The sequence below is a fragment of the Olea europaea genome, unplaced genomic scaffold (assembly GCF_002742605.1).
Source record: "Olea europaea var. sylvestris unplaced genomic scaffold, O_europaea_v1 scaffold3127, whole genome shotgun sequence".
Taxonomy (NCBI): domain Eukaryota; kingdom Viridiplantae; phylum Streptophyta; class Magnoliopsida; order Lamiales; family Oleaceae; genus Olea; species Olea europaea.
The window spans coordinates 39,286-57,402 of NW_019250042.1; the positions used below are offsets into that span (position 1 = coordinate 39,286).

Below are 18,117 nucleotides of genomic sequence, written 5' to 3' on the forward strand. Positions count from 1 at the left end.
TTAGTAATTTTTTTATCACATGTGATTATATATATATATATATATATATATGCTTACACATCAATTCACGTTAATCTTCTTCTGCACGTTTCAATCATATTAAACTTCAAATTGTGAAATTAATATATATTGTTCGCCTTTTTAATTCATGTCCCTTCAAATCTTTTTCAATTCTCTCTCTGTACATATTTCGTTTTTCAAGATTCAAGTGTTTTTGTCAATACTCTAATAATTGGAATGGTACAATAATTTTTTTATGTGCCCAGAATTCTTGAAATGATAATTATACTTACATGCCCATTAGTTATTCCATATTTGATTAGTCTTAAAGGCAGCGACAATTGTTCCAAATTTTAATATTTACTACTTTTGAATATTATATGTGTCTTTTACCTAATTAAATAACTTTAGATGTTCTATTTTAAATTTTAAATTGATAATATATCATGTCGTTACTCTTGAAGTAGCTCAAAATTATAGTTAATATTTTATAAGAATATTAATTGTAGGTCTATCTATTATAAATGATTCGTTGTTACTTCAGAAGTAGCATAATATTATAATTAATATTCTTGAAAAATATTACTTGCTCCTGAAGCGCATAAATTATAATTTTCAATATTTCAGAAGAATATTGATATATTACTCTTGAAGATGTAATAATAAAATACAATATGCTCCTGAAGTACACATGTTTCGAAGATCATATTATTTTAGTGTTTATCTCTGAAGGAAAACATGTAACTTATGTCATGTTAATATTGACTATTTAATTAACTATTATGTGATATTTAATCATATTCTTTGAAATTAATTATATTTTCTTTATTATGTAGTTAATTAAATGGTAAATATTACAAGACTTGAGTTTGCAGCACTTGATATATCTGAAAAAAAACTATCTATCATGAGTACTAGATGCTGATATCCATCTTATCTTAAAAGGTTTGGGAGAGAAAATAAAAGAAGGAAACAAAGAATCCGTACAGGATCTTATAAAAGCACTCATCTTCCTTTGACATCATCTTCACGATGAATTGAAAATTGAATATCTTATTGAAAAAGATCCATAGGTTCTTTTGGAAAAAAAAAATAATTGAGAGAATTGATCATCAAAGGACAATAGTATTTCCCAAAGCCCACTATGAGTGGATGCGCTTTGTTTACAAGACTTTAGAACTCCTAGTGAGTACAATTTTGAACTATTTAGAATATGTTCAAAATTGACCTTATGTGAAGAAAAAAACACCGATGAAAATATGTTGGAGAAAACGTTTTCCACCTTTTCCTGCAGCAGCCATATCATTAATGTGGTTTCAAAAAGCACTCAGAATTTATATCTTGTCCGCTGTTGCTGAACAAAATAATGAATTGCTGATGAAAATTCGTGGGGTTACGTCCAACAGGTTCTGTACCATTGCCTAAAGTAAATGGTACTGCATTACCTGATGCAAATGCAATATCAAAACAAGAACGTGGACATGGATATGGACATGGACACAGATTTGGATGTGGACGCGAATGTGCACATGGAATAAACCATGGGCGATATAATCAACATGACAACAATTTCAAAAGACACAAAGCATACGAAATAGCACATCTAAAAAGTTACAAGAAGAAAGTTGGTTTAGATATGGAATGAAGGGGCATTGTACATGTAATTGTCGTACGGCAAAATATCTTGTGGATCTCTACCAAAAATCAATCAAGGGAAAGGGAAAAGTGGAGACAAATTTTGCTGGTTATAATGGTCCAATTGATGTGATTCATTTGGATGTTTCTGATTTCTTTGCTGATCCGAATGGAAATATTGACCATTTGATTGGGGGCAGTAAGATGGAAGATATAAATTAGTTTATTTTCTCTGTCTCTAGTATTTCCTTTTATTTTAAAATTTTAGTTTGAAATATGATTTTACTTTTTGCAAAAATTTTGAACTTTACTATGCATAGTTAATTTTACAGTATTAATTATGTTTGCCCTTTTAAATTTAAATTCAAGTTTTTTTTTTAAATATATCTATTTTGTTATATTGATAGATTCATGATGACTTGTCAAGACATATGTTTGATTGATAGTACAACTACACATTCTATTTTTCAAAATAAAATATATTTTTTGAACTTAAAATTAGAAGAAAATAATGTTAATACGATATCAGGTGCATCAAATATTATTGAAAGCTCCGAAAAAACTTATATTATTTTACCAAATAATACAAAATTATATATTGACGATACATTTTATTCTAGCAAATCTAGAATAAATTTGCTTTGTTTTAAAGATATTCGCTGCAATAGATATCATATTGAAATGATGCAAGAAAGTAATGTTGAATATCTTTGCATAACTTCTTTTGTATTTAGTAAAAAGTAGATAAGAGAAAAATTTAATGTACTCCCATCTGACATGTATTATATATTTATAAAAATGATTAAATCAAATAATATCACCAACTAAAAGTTTGCTGACCCAAAATATTTTATACTTTGGCATGATCAACTTGGACATCTAGAAGCTATAATGATGCGTCAAATAATAAACAACTCATATGGACATCCTTTAAACAACAAGAAGATTCTTTACCTAAATGATTATCCATGTTTAGCTTGTTCGCAAGGCACGTTAGTCATTAAATCTTCGAATACAAATGTCAATATTGAATCTCCAACTTTCTTGGAAAGAATTCATGGAGATATATATGGGCCAATACACCCACCATGTGGACCATTTCGTTATGTTATGGTATTAATTGATTTTTCTACTAGATGGCCACTACTAATAGTGTAAAATATAATATTTTTCCTTCTTAATTATTGTATTCGTGTGATTATTTGACATCAAAATGCACTCATTATATTTATGTTCTGATTCAAGTTGCATTTTGGTAAAAAATATGAAATTTGGAGGAAAAGAGCGAAAAAGGACCAAAATAGGAGAAAGTGAAAGTTCAGGAACCAAATTGAAAATAATCTAAAGATGAGACGGGCGATGGAATGATGATTTGAGAAAGTTAGGAGCCCATTGGATGCAATTAGAAGTCAAAAAAAGTTAAATATGACCATAATATTTTTACAGATCAAATTTTGACCGCCTAAGGATTTATCAGATTTTCAGTTGGAGATTGAGACCTACGTTTGACCTAGTAAACTTTCGAATTCAGAAAGACCTATTTCTATAAAAATTGTATCCCTTTGTATTAGCTTTCCAACACACTTTGAATTGCCTTAATCGAATGTTGGAAGAGAAAGTTATGACCAAAATACTGAAAGTAGTTGCATAGAACAATTTTTGGCCGAATCTTCAAGTTTCCTTATTTCATTCAACCTCTTTTGGAAAAAATTTGGCACTCGGTTTTAAGCCCTAATTCGACCAGAACACACCTCCTTTCATTTCCTATCTCTTTTCTCTCATCTTGAGCACAAAAAATCAATGGAGAACTAAATTATTTGGTGAAACCACGAAGGATCTCGATCGGATTTAGCGATTTTAATATCTTTTCATTCATGTAACGTGCTTTTCATTGTTGAATAATTTTGGAATTTAGATTTCTACCTTATTATACTTTTTAAGTTTGTTTAGTTTTTATTAAATTGTTCATGGATTCAATTACGTTTTTTTCCATTGAATGACGAAAATATTTGTTGGATTTAAACTTCAATTGATTTATTGATATGATCTTATTACAGTTTTATGCTCGAGGTATATAATTGTTTCTTGAATCATATTTCAATAAATCAAAGTGGAATATGTTTTTAGGAAGCCTAAATTCTAGAATTATAAGTGAAATTAAATTGATCTAGGTTTTTCTTCATGAATTGGTTTTGAAGTGGCTTAATTCTTATTAGATTTTTCATAGTATTAGTTATGCTCTTTCTATAGTTTGATCGAATATTTATTGAATTCCAATTTCAATTAATCTCATTGGTGTGATTCCTTACTGCCTTATGCTTGATGTATATGATTGCTTTTGAATCTAATTTCAATAGATTAATGTAGGAATGTATTATAGGAACCTAGATTTTTGAGTAAGATGCATGAATGATTGGTGTTGATTGATCCAATCCGAGAGAGTGAATTTTGGTGCTTCACTAATCTCACACTTTGATATTTAAATTTCATTCAGATTAATAAGTTCCTCTCGTAACCTCAAAAACCATAGTTTGTCAAATCTTTTAAACAATTCATCAATCTCCCTATGGAATCGACACCCCAAAGTGTTACAAATACGGCATTATTCTTTGGGTATAATCAGATTTTGGCGTTGTTGCTAGGGAGATAGTACAAATAATTGAAAGATTCTCGAGCGAAATGGTGACTTCATTTCTCTTCTACATTTTTTAGTTAGTTTAGTTTATTTTCTTAGTTATATTTTTATTTCTCATCTAATTTCATTTTTTTTTGTGTTTTATGAACAGACATCGAGATAAGTGAGTGCGATTCATTTCAAAGCTTCAACCAATGTTTGAATCACTTTCTAACCCTTTTTTGATACCACATCTATTGCCATGAACACCATATCACATAATACAAATGTCTGATAGTGAGCATGGTGATGCACCTTATAGGACTTTACATGATTATTTGCATCCCACACGCACATCCACACCATCATACATAATGTTTCCACCTAATATGCCACGTATAGAACTTAAACTGGGAATGATTCAACTTCTTCCCACTTTTCATGGACTTGACAGTAAAATCTCATACGTGCATATTAGGGAATTTGAGGAAGTGGTTGCTGCCTTCTACAATCAATATGGTACAACTTGCAGTCAGGCTAAAAATTTTCCCGCTTTTACTTAAAGAGAGAGCAAAGAGATGGCTGTTTTCTCTGAGACCATGTTCGATTGGTACTTGGGCTAAAATGACACAAACATTCTTTAATAAATACTTTCCCCACCATAAGACTAGTGCCCTTAAGAAGCAAATTTAATCTTTCACTTAAAAAGACAGTGAGCCTTTATATCAGGCCTGGGAAATATTCAAAGAACTGCAAGCCCTTTGCCCCCACTATGAATATGAGAGTTAGCGTATAGTGAGTTACTTTTATAAGGGATTAACACCTAGGGAGCGTTAATTCGTTGAGATGATGTGTAATGGTGATTTCTTGCGAAAAGATCCGAATGAGGCCATAGAGTATTTAGATGAGTTAGCCGAGAAGGCTCATACTTGGACTGGACCTAGCGCCACTGAAAGTACTAATAGCTCACGACCTACAGGAAACCCGACTAGTACATGTATATATCATCTTATGGAGGAGGATAGCTTTAGAGCTAAAGAGGAAGCCCTCCCTAGTGAACTTGAAACCTTGCGTGCTAAGGACTCAAAGCACTGTTTCCCATGTTGAATCTTTAGGATCATGTTTTGTTTGTGATGGAACTGATCATCTAGCTCAAGAGTGTGCTACCTACGTTGAGATGAGAAAAGTTTATGAGGAACACTGTATTGCCTTAGGCAAATACCAAAAGCCTTATTCTCCCTTTTTCTGAAACATACAATTCGGGGTGGCGGAATCACCCCAATCTCAGCTGGAAATCGAAAGGCTAGCCAAGTAAATTTCACACTCTACCTCTATATCAGCTCACGTCCTCTAGGAACTCTTTAGAAGACGCGCTACATGCATTTATAGAGGCACATAGTAAGACTAACCAAAATTTTAAGACTATGATCACCCAAATTGTTGAAAAAAACAAGGAAATAAAATCTCATATGTCCAAACTAACTAATGTCTTAGCTGTAGGAGAGTGGGAAAAATTTCTAGCACAAGCTTAACCGGACCCTAGGGGCCAACACATGGCAAAAACTTTAGGATCAGGAGAAAGCAATCTTAGAGAAGTAAATGCCATAACCACTCGGTCTGGTAAGGTCGTAGAACCAATTTTCAAACCTAAGGAAAATGAAAAGGTGCCTAGTAGTTCAAAAGAGAATATCCCATGTGAGAAGGTAGTGGAAAATCTAGCGCACGAGTGCTTTTCACTGTAGGCCTCAAGTCTACCTCAAAATTTGTCAGGCAACATAGTGAAATTCTAGAGCATCTTAAACAAGTAAAAATCAATCTGCCTCTCTTCCCAGGTCCCCACATATTCTAAAGTCCTTAAGGACTTGTGTACTGTAAAAAGGAAGCACTATGTCAAGAAGACTACTTTCTTAACAGAGTAAGTGAGTGCTGTGATAGAGCACATGTCTATACACAAAATGGTTTGACGGAGTCGTTTTGCTAGACTATTATTCATGAAAACAAAACTCCCAACTTCATTTTGGGGTTACGTCATATTACATGTTGCATCATTAGTTCATATTAGACCAACTGCATATTATCAATATTCGCCTTTGAAACTTGCATTTGGTCATGAACCTGTTATTTCTCACCTACAAATTTTTAGTTGTGCTATTCAAGTCCCTATTTCACCCCTACAACGTACTAAAATGGATCCCCAAATTAAAATCTATACTCCTCAAAATAGATGTAGTAGTGGAAGTAAGGGTCGATCCCATAAAGAGTGTTTAGTCTATCTTTTATGCTAAGTTAACCAAAATGGGGTTTTTGGTTTTGAAACAAACAATTATTAAAAATAGAAATTAATGTAAATGCGAATTATCGAATTAAATGAAATCAATAGAACAAACCATGGACTAAGTCAACATCCACTGTTGGAGATTTACAATTGGTCATTGATCCACAAACAATTATTAATTCATACTTTTAGTATTCATCGTTGGAAAATAATTTCCCATTCGAAAGAATTTCCTATTTCTCCTTACTTTTAATTAATTAGAAACAAGTGATCTAATTAATCCTCATTACCAAACAATCTTAGACAAGCGTGAGAATTTAATTTAATATTGGGTTTCCGAATCAGAGAAATCAATAAACTAGATAACACAAGCCAAGCGTTTGCATTTAATCTAGATAAATATTCTTCCAAAGATTTAATAACTTGCTAAAGTAGCAAATTACTAATCCTAGTTGCTTCATAAGTTAAATTAATCAAAAAATTACGAATTTGATATTTAACTTAGCTATAAATTGAAACACATGATGAACTAATGGATCCTTTTAGTAATTAAACATAACAATCATGAAATTAAGCATAGAAGAATATTCAATACTAAAAACATAAATTAAACAATGAAAATTAGGTGGATCTCACAATTGAAAATGATTCCAAGGCTTCAATATCCTTCGACCAAGAGAGAAATTAGTTGTACATCATCAATTCTAAGAGCAAAATAGAGTAGAAGGGAATGGGGGCGTACTTTGCCTCCAAGAATTCGTAGAATATAAGATTTTTAGGTCAGAAAGGAGGTTACCCGCGCACCATTGGATGAATTTTCTCTCGGGTTGGAGAAAAGAGGTGCTGCGCGTGCGCCATTGTTTGCCTGTGCGCCCGTTCCGGGTTACACGCGTCATCCCTGGACAACTCTCGATAATTTGATCATAACTTTCTCTTCCAAATTCTGATTGAGATGATTCAAAAATGTGTTGGAAAGATGACTTAAAGAGCTAGAATTCTTTCTGAAATAAAAATTTTCCAATTCCATTGTTTGCTACTTGAAAAATGGCTCTCAAATTGAAGCTAAAAATTCGGCGCATAACTTCTTCGACTGGAATTTGATTTGTGAAAATGTTTCAACATTATTTCATTCCTTTGACCTCCAATTGCATCCAAATGATGTCATATGATCTTCAATCATCGTTTTGTGATCTAAATCAACTATTGGATATTTACACTGTAGTCCCCAAACTTAGGAATTCCTTCGTTTTCGCACGTTATTCGTTCATTTCTTCCAAATCCATATTTTCCATCCAGTTACAACCTAAACCAAAATATAAGGATACTGAGTACATTTAGGCGTTAATTAATCACAAAAGTGCAAGTATTAATGGATGTAAAATACGACATTTTATGTCTTATGAATTCCCCCCACACTTAGCTTTTACTCATCCTCGAGTAAACTCAAATTTTATTTTTCCCAAAAATATCAAAATTGGAATGCAATCAACATAGAACAAACAAACTCTTTAAAACATATAACACATCATGATAAACCTTCTCACACAACTTATAATCAATTAGCAAGTATTCTCATATGAAGATGGAATAAACCAAACTTGTAAACACTCACATAATATAAGCATTCAACTCTCATGTGTTTAATGGGTAAGTGTTTCGCTCAAGTTTATTCCAATAAACATGTTCTACCATATGCTTGCATATCTTCTCATTCTCCACCTATTAGATCACATGCATTACACAAATCATAAGGTCTTTTCTATGGGTTGTAACGTGGCTTAGGGTCCAGGTGGGAAGTATTTGGATAAGTGACTCAAACGCCATTAAAACTAGTAGAGTAAAGATGAATTAACTCAGCTCAAATGTATATACAAAACGTGTAAGATCAATCTCTCCATTCACAACTTCCTTGCATCTATTTCACACAACCCACTCATTTTCTTGTGATACTAGGAGGAATTACGAACATAGAATAATTTTGGAACATTGAAGATCATTTCCTCCATCACTTTTTTTTTATCCCCTCTTTTTTTTTTCTCAACTCAAAATATTGCACTAATAATGGAACTTATGAATTGAAATTGAATAATATGTTCCATCCCACCAATCGCAGTCCTACCATAGATTCATACACCCCCACACTTATTTCTTTTGCACTCCCATATGTATCAAAATGAAGAAGAACACTCTACTAGCTTTACAGCTTGGGTAAAGATATTGCTTTTCTAGATTTAAAGCTTGTAATATGGGTTAAAAAAAGAAAAGGCTATAAGGCTCAAAGGGGTTCAACAAGGGAAAAATTAATTATAGGGTAGGCTATTTGGCTAAGGTAGCTAACTTATGCAACAAAGATGGCCTTAATCATGTTCATGCATGCATGTATCAATGTGACCTTGAAGAGAATCAGGGCAAGTTCTAGAGAAACAAGTCCATGGAAGAGTATCACTACTGCTATGGATGTGTCAGTCTAAAAGCTCAAAATCTCATTGGCTTTTTGTCTACGAAATCTAGTTACTACCATCCTCAAAGAAATTAACCACACTAATTAACTCTAAGTTGGGAGATTATTTATTCAATCATGTTATGAATACTTCAGAAGCTAAATTGAACCTAGCAACTAGCATAAACAACCAAAATTGTTCAAAACTACTTTGTTTTCTCCCTCTTATGTTGAAGTCTTATCAAAAAGTTAAAAATAAACACAAAAAAAAATACGAACTGAAAATTTTGGACTCAACCTAAATTCCTTTCCCCGCACTTAAAACATACGTTGTCCCAATGTAAGGTAAAATGCAAAGAAAATGATAACATTAACCAAACATATGAATATAAAAAGATAAAAATAAAAAGATAACGGAACGAACTCCTCTTGGGTTGCCTCCCAAGCAGTGCCTTTGTTTATTTTCTTTGGCTAGACTTATTGCTTCCTTCCTCAACCGACATCAATTGGGTTCCCAAGGTCCCATGTTCTCACTTCATCCATTTGGAAACCTGCATAGAAAGGCCTCTCGTTAGCAATTGACAAAACAATATGCGAACTTTTACCTAATTTTGGTGACTTTGGAGAAGCATTCAATGCTGCAATGGTTTCCTGCAAGGCAGTATTCGAGGGTAACTCCTAATTCACATCCTCAATATGCTTATCAATGGCAACTTTCACTGCATTGTTTTCATCAAGTTCTAAAACTTCCTGTTCTAAATTATCAATCACTTGAATAGAATAAATAGGGTTAGTTTCATCAGGATGTTTCATGGCATCATAAATGTTAAATTCATTGATTTTTTCATCAAATTCAATAGTAAGTATGCCACTATAAAAATCTATTTTAGCTTTGGACGTCCTTAAGAATGGTCTTCCTAGCAAAATGGGAATAGTTTGATGACTATATTCCATATCAAGCACATAGAAGTCAGGAAGAAAAATCAAATCATTAATCTTCATGAGAACATCCTCAACTACACCCTTAGGATAGGTATTAGATTTATCGGCTAGTTGAATTATGACACCAGTTTCATTCAAAGGTCCAAGTTTTAAAGAAGCGTACACAGAGTATGGCATGATATTAATAGAAGCTCTTGAGTCTAACATGGCTTTTTCAAACCTAGTGTTACCTATCGTGCAAGGGACGCTAAACATGCCTGGATCTTTGCACTTTGTAGGGAGATTTCTTTGAATGACTGCAGAAATATTTTTCCCTACGTTTATTTTTTCACACCTTTTAAGTTTTTGTTTTCTTTTAAGGGTACACAATTCCTTCAAGAACATAGAATAACGAGGTACTTGTTTAATAACATCCAACAATGGAATGTTTACCTCACATTTATGGAAATTTTTATAAAGTTCATGATTATGTTCATCTTTCCTAGGTTCTACTAAAGCCTGAGAGAAAGGGGGCACTGGTTTATACTTAGAAAGGGGTGGAAACTTACGCTTAGGTACGCCATCATCGTTGGGAACACTCTTTTCTTTAAGGACATCTTTATCCTTTTCCTGCTCCAATGATGTAGGGGCTGCCCTTGGAATTTCAACTTCCTTACCACGCCTCAACAAGATTGCACTTACATTTTCCTTGGATTGACCATTGGTTGAGAGGATAATTCTCCCAAACCTTGTGCTTCTAGCCTATTGATTGCGGTTGCCATTTGACCCATTTGATTCTCCAAATTTTCAATTCTTGCCCTTACCTCCTGTTGGAATTGTTTTGTTTCCTGTTGAAATTGTAAAGTGTTAGTGGCCAAAGACTTAACAATATCCTCTAGAGACATACCAGAACTTGAAGTTTGGTCCTGTTGTTGTCTAGGAAGATAGGGCTATCTATATTGCTAGATGTTTGGTTGATTCACTTGTTGATTCCCATAGCTAAAATTAGGATGATCCCTCCATCCTGGATTGTAGGTTTTCGAGTAAGGATTATAATTCCTTTGTGGTTGTTCAGGAAAGCTGCTTACTCCATTAACTTGTTTATCTTCTTGGAGAGTTGGGCACATGTCAGTTGGATGTCCTGCCACCGAGCAAATTCCACATGCCTTCGTCATTTGCATATTACCTGCAGCCATTTGATAAACAAGAGAAGTTAGACTCGCAAGTTGTTGTTCAAGAGATGAAACATTTACCTCATTAACATGTCTAGAAGGAGTGTCAAGTCTAGTGCCAAATTGTTGAGAGTTGGCTGCCATGTTTGCAATCAAATTCCTTGCACCCTCGGGAGTTTTATCCACCAAAGTTCCTCCACTTGCAGCATCGACCATACTTCATTTCATGGGTTGAAGACCTTCATAGAAATATTGGAAAAGAAGCTATTCACTGATTTGATGATGGGGGCAACTTGCACACAGTTTCTTGAAACGCTCCCAATATTCGTGTAGAGATTCCCTGTTACCCTGCCTCACTCCACAAATTTCTTTTCTAGTATTTGTTGCCCTTGAGGCTGGAAAGTATTTTTCTAGAAATAGCCTCTTCATTTCATTCCATGTTGTAATACTTCCAGATGGTAGATAGTAGAGCCAGTCCTTAGCTGAATCCTTCAGAGAGAACGGAAAGACTCTCAGTTTAATTTGCTCTTCAATTACCCCCCATAGGTTTCATGCTTGTGCAAACCACGTGGAATTCCTTCAAATGTTTATTGGGATCTTCACCTACAAGACCATGAAAAGTGGGCAATAGATGTATTAGCCGTGATTTTAATTCAAAAGTAGTATTAGCATCTAAATTAGGGAAAGTTATGCATAAGGGTTGTTGATGCAAATCCGGAGCTGAAAGCTCTTTCAAAGTTTGATTCCTAGCCATGCCAATCCTCAACTTGTGCAAAGTTCTTTCTGTTTCTAAATCGTACTGCAAATCACCTTGGTTAGAGGATCGAGTTATGGACATAAACAATCAAGGAAGCAAAAAGAAAGAAAAAACTAAACTAAACAAAATAACAAAATAAACAAATTTTTCTTTTTTTTTTTTGGTTTTTTTGAAAACAAAAACTAATGAAACAAATCAAAAGCACAAAGATAACAAAATCACTCCCCGACAACGTTGCCAAAATTTGGTGCGTGTTGTCCCAGGCACTCCAAATTAAAACCTATTCTCCTCAAAATAAATATAGTAGTGGAAGTAAGGGTCGATCACACGAAGAGTGTTTAGTCTATCTTTTATGCTAAATTAACTAAAAGGGGTTTTTGGTTTTGAAACAAACAATTATTAAAAATAACAATTAATGAAAACGCAAATTATCGAATTAAGTGAAATCAATAGAATGAACCATGGTCTAAGTCAACATCCACCGTTGGAGATTTACAATTGGTCATTGATCCACAAACAATTATTAATTCATACTTTTAGTATTCATCGTTGGAAAATAATTTTCCATTCGAAATAATTTCCTATTTCTCCTTACTTTTAAATAATTAGAAACAAGCAATCTATTAATCCTCATTACCAAACAATCCTAGACAAGCACAAGAATTTAATTTAATAATGACTTTCCGAATTTGAGAAATCAATGAACTAGATAACACAAGCCAAGCGATTGCATTTAACCTAGATAAATATTCCTCCTATGATTTAATAATTTCCTAAAGCAGCAAATTACTAATCCTAGTTGCTTCACAAGTTAAATTAATCAAACAATTACGGATTTGATATTTAACTTAGCTATAAATTGAAACGCATGATGAACTAATGGATCCTTTTAGTAATGAAACATAACAATCATGAAATTAAGTATAGAAGAATATTCAATACTAAAAATATAAATTAAACAATGAAAATTAGGTGGATCTCACAATTGAAAATGATTCCAAGGCTTCAATATCCTTCGACCAAGAGAGAAATTAGTTGTACATCAGCAATTCTAAGAGCAAAATAGAGTAGAAGTGAATGGGGGTGTGCTTTGCCTCCAAGAATACATAGAATATAAGATTTTTAGGTCAGAAAAGGAGGTTCCCCTCATTCTGGCGTCTTTAGGTGTATATAAGATGTCAAAAATATTGTTTCCATGTAGAATTTCATCAGAATAAGGAAACTGGCCGTCACAGAAATTTTGGTCCTTGCTCGCGCGTCATATATTTCATTGCGCTCACACCATTGGATGACTTTGCTCTTGGGTTGGAGGAAAAGAGGTGCTGTGCGCACGCCATTGTTTGCTCATGTGCGCGCACTGTGTTACACGCGTCGTCCCTGGACGCTCTTGATAATTTGATCATAACTTTCTCCTTCGAACTCTGATTGAGGTGATTCAAAGTGCGTTGGAAAGATAACTTAAAGATCTAGGAGGAATTCTGAAATAAAAATTCCAATTCAATTGTTTCCTACTCGATAAATGGCTCTCAAATTGAGACTAAAAATCCAGCGCATAACTTCTTCGACTGGAATTTGATTTGTGAAAATATTTCAACATTATTTCATTCCTTTGACCTCCAATTGCATCCAATTGATGTCATATGATCTTCAATCATCATTTTGTGATCCGAACCAACTATTGGATGTTTACACTCTAGTCCCCAAACTTAGGAATTCCTTCGTTTTCGCATGTTTTTCGTTCCTTTCTTCCAATTCCATATTTTCCATCCACTTACAACTTAAACAAAAATATAAGGGTACTGAGTACATTTAGGTGTTAATTAATTACAAAAATGCGAGTGTTAATGGATGTAAAACATGACATTTTATGTTTTATCACATGACCCATCATATCCAAGAATTATGCTAGTTACCTTCATCAAAAGATAGTCCTACAATTTTGTATGATGATAGTGCAGCTTGTATTGCACAACTCAGAGGAGGCTAGATCAAAGATGACTGGACAAAGTATATTTTTCCAAAATTCTTTCATACACATGAGCGTCAAAAGAATGGTGATATCGATATCTAACAAATTTGCTCAAGTGACAATGTAGCCGATTTATTCACAAAAGCAATGTCAACATCTAAATTCAAGAAATTTTTCCATGAGATTGGAATGTGTCGTTTCAAAAATTTTCAGTAATCAACTTCAGGGGAAGTAGCTGTACTCTTTTTCCCTTGTGTATGTTTTATCCTACTGGATTTTCCTAGTAAGGTTATAATGAGGTAGCATTTATTTTACTTCAAAATAACTATACTCTTTTTTCATTTATTTTGATTTTTTCCCATTGGATTTTTATCAAATAAGGTTTTAATGAGGTAGATATTTTGTAATGTATCATTCAAGGGTGAGTGTTGTAAAATGCAAATTTATTAGTGTTTATAAGTAAATGACAATTGTACCCCTGCAGTCTTAGAAATTATTATTATTGTATCTTTGATTCTATTTTATAAATACAGGGTTTTGGTTCTTAATAAAATACACACAAATCTATTAACTTCTCTTTGTTGTGTTCTCTTTTCACCACGAGAATTATATTATCACAACTACTCTGTTTTAAAACTTCTTTTTCAATAGATACCATAATGAATTCATTCAACATTTCTTATGACATTGTTAACGAATGTAGTATATTATCAACTTCACTTTAAGAAATTCTAGGCATATACGATTTTAATTAGTATAGTCAATAATATTCCACAAGCAATCCACACATTTGAAAAATAATAGTCCATCATTTTAATATAGACTAGTATTTCAATTGCTTTTTGTTCTATTTCAACAAATAATTTATCAAGTTTGCAGCTTTAAAAAAATTCTTCAAACTTATCACACTACCACTTCAAAGAATTATTTTCTGCCGTCTTCGATTTTTTAGAATCAAACAAAAATTTGAAGATATTTTCATATTTTCTGAAATTGTTCAAGCCTAACTTACGTGAAGAAGGTGCCTAATCAATATATTTAAAAAATAATCAACTCTAAAATTACTTCACCTGAATGTGTTATATCATCATTAAAATTTTCATTAAAACGCTTCTTTCTATGAATAATATTATTTTTTTTACGAAATGTATGTTCAACTTCTATTTGAAAAGTACTTTCATTAGTACTAATCTTGTCAAATTCAAATCCAGTTTTTTCAATATATCTTAAAAAATAAAATAAGTGCTTTCAAGTGACTAATAACATTATCAACAGATATATCCTAATTTTACAACATTCTACTTATTCCATTAATGATTGATATCTATTGTACCATGACCTCTTAAATCACCAATATCAAGTTCAAATATTTTAAAAATATATAATAATTTACCAAACAATTCTTGCCTTGAAGCATCAATAGGAATTAAAAAATAAAATTCTACTTTAATTGGACTTTCTAAGATATCTATATAATTAAGCATTTAATACTTCTACAAATAAAAACTGAACTAACCTAACGTTTATATTTTAATTGAAAATTAGTATATTTGCTAGTTAGACACCTGAATCGAGTTGATTAATTGTATTTGAACTTTATTTTATTTGTAATTTTATCTATATATGTAATGATTTTCGTGACCTTCATAAAAGCCATGACTTAGGTTATCACCTACCTTACCTGTACTCATGGTCATCATTGCCAAAACTCTAGAAGGATGTTAATGATTAACAAGAAAGATAATGTGTTTCTCCAATATTTATAGGGATGATAAAAAAACTCTTAGGCCCCGCCTTGAATGGGCAGGGATTACTCGCTTAATTGGGTAAATGGGTGGGGATAGGAGTCGTTGCCCCCAACGTGTACGGAAAACATGGTCCTGCCTTGCTATCTGTCCTTTTTAAAGTTAATTTATTTTTTATCAAAAAAAAAATGAAAAGATTTATCGTCGAATTTCAAAGAGAACATAAGTTCTTCTTAACAAGTTGGTGAAAGAAAATAATATTTTAAGATATAAAAATAAAAAACCAAAAAATAAAATAAATTTTTTTAATAAAAGGCAAGGGACCTACCCCTTCCCATACCATTCCATTGTAACTGAGTATGAGAATAGGGCAAGGTAACAAAAATATCCGACGGTATGGGAGAAGAAAATGGTCGAACCGCCCCTTGCCATCACAGGACGTTTATGTCCTCTGTCATTTTCTTTACTATTATAATCGTGTTTTCATGTATTGACAGTGCATAAATATATAACATGTTCTGATCAGACCTTTTGCAAGAATAGAAACTGTTTCTACTGCACCTTAAAAGCCTTAAGCAAAACATGCAATCTTCAGCGCGCTCTCTCTCTCCCCACACAACACTACAGGTACTTTTTTGAAAGGAAAATACTTTTTGATTGCATAATGATGAGGTGTAAAAATCTAAGTGGGGAAGTTATTTGATTTATGAGATTTTGATCCAATAAATCTTGTCACATCATCTATTGATAGATCATTATGTAAATTATTATGTACATATAGCATAATGTTGATAGAGTAAATAGGGAAGAGACTGAGTTGTTCTTGAATCTTGGAAAATGAAAATTAATTAGGAGATTGCCTTTGTTGTTTTTTTTTTTTTTAAATTTTAATTCTCAAGAAATGACGATGCATGGTAAAATTAATATCTGACTTTAAAAAAATTATAATTATAAGAAAGAAAATGTAACTCTAACAACGGCTATCCTATCTTCGTCATGGAATATCATCTTTTATTTTTCTCTTACAATCTATTCCCATTTCCTAGTTTTCAATTCAGTTTTTAGCCCTCGTTCGATGGTGGCGTGAATCAGCAATCTCTGTCATTCTTCTAAATTCCCTTATTCAATTAATAAAATAAAAATCTAAATAAAATTGAAATATAAACACCATATTTATATTGGAGGGAAACGATGGTTACGGCAAAGGGATTTAGCCAAGAATCAATGCATTACGAAAAGCAGAGTTGTATTTCTTGCCATTTTAATTATGATTTTCGTTTCCTTTATCTCTCGCTAATTTAATTCTATTATTTTTCAGTTGTATAAAACTTTTTTTTTCTCCATTTCCTTCTTCTGTAATGGTGGGTCTGTTGAATTTTAATTTACAAATACATAGATAAATAAAACCCTAAATTTCAATCTATCATAGATGCCAAAAAATCTCATGTCAAATTTGTTAGAAACGAAGGGGTTTGGAGAAGAGACAAAGGGAATTGTTGGGAATTTACTTGTCATACACAGCGGAAAATAAATTAGATTTCAATTCTCACCAAGGATCTGTTTTGTATTTAAATAGAAATTATACCTTTTGCGAAATCTGCAAACTCCTTTAGTTTTCTTTTATTTCAGAAGCCATGATCTACCACCCACAGTTGTTCAATTGTCCAGCCTCCAATGAAATTCCACACAGAGAACAAAATTGTAGGGAACTAGGATTTTCTCCTCTTGTACTAGCAATAATATAAAATCTTCTACAAATTGTAAACCCTAACTACTTACTTATATAAGCACAAATAGGCTTGGCTTGTCTCCTAATCCGGTTTAATATTTAATCAACCCATTTAATTAAATACGGTCCATAAATTAATTAATCCAATTAATTAATTCAAGCCTATAAGTAAGAAACCTATTTAATTAATTTATCTAATGCTTGTTAAATTAATTAATTGACAACCCACAATATTCTAATTTTCCTTTTGTATGCGACCCATCAGGTTCCCAATCACGATACTTAACTGCGTGAGTTATTATTTTGATCTAATCAAAATTAATAAATTAGAACGCCCTTTTAATTTATCAACAATTCATATTCTTCATCCTAGATTGACATCTAGCAATATGTCAGGACAATAAATGTGATGGAAAACGCCATGTGGTATGACCAAACCAAATTTGTTCGTTTACCGTGAAACTATAATCTTTTCCTCAATATGATCCGATCAATTATGAGATATGGAAGTGTATCAATCCCGATCATTGATCATATCTTTTACTCTACTATTAAGTCAATATAAGTCGAAAACTCATTTTCAACTTATGAGTACACCCTGGCCAATGATTTCGTTATCAACGTAATTGAATGAAATGTATATCATAATCTCTTACTATCTAAGAGTGACAAATCCTCTATTGGTCATGTACAACCTTCATATGATTCTTAACATACCCAAACAATGTCGTATTAGTGGCCATTGGCAAAGCAACATCCAACATCATTAAGGTATGACTGTCCTCATATAAGACACTATGATGACATCAAGTCAAAGGACCAATTCCATTACTGAACGATAGAAATTAACCACTGACACT

At 32.5% G+C, this 18,117-nt stretch overlaps 1 protein-coding gene across 1 annotated transcript; it reads right to left on the reverse strand.

Annotated features, from left to right (window-relative positions):
* Positions 1-9,642: 9,642 nt before the first annotated feature.
* LOC111385329 lies at positions 9,643-11,273 on the reverse strand. Its single transcript, XM_023009707.1, has 2 exons — positions 10,869-11,273; positions 9,643-10,647 (listed from the first exon to the last, which is right to left on the reverse strand). Exons 1-2 carry the CDS (start codon positions 11,271-11,273, stop codon positions 9,643-9,645), a joined length of 1,410 nt encoding a protein of 469 aa, XP_022865475.1.
* Positions 11,274-18,117: the final 6,844 nt, after the last annotated feature.

What these genes read in the sequence shown, in the direction of transcription:
- LOC111385329 (XM_023009707.1), bottom strand. Translation starts at nt 11,273, where the DNA reads ATGGTCGATGCTGCAAGTGGAGGAACTTTGGTGGATAAAACTCCCGAG. An exon ending in TTAGCTATGGGAATCAACAA is followed by an intron (nt 10,648 to 10,868) that starts GTGAATCAACCA and finishes CGCAATCAATAG; the next exon opens with GCTAGAAGCACAAGGTTTGG.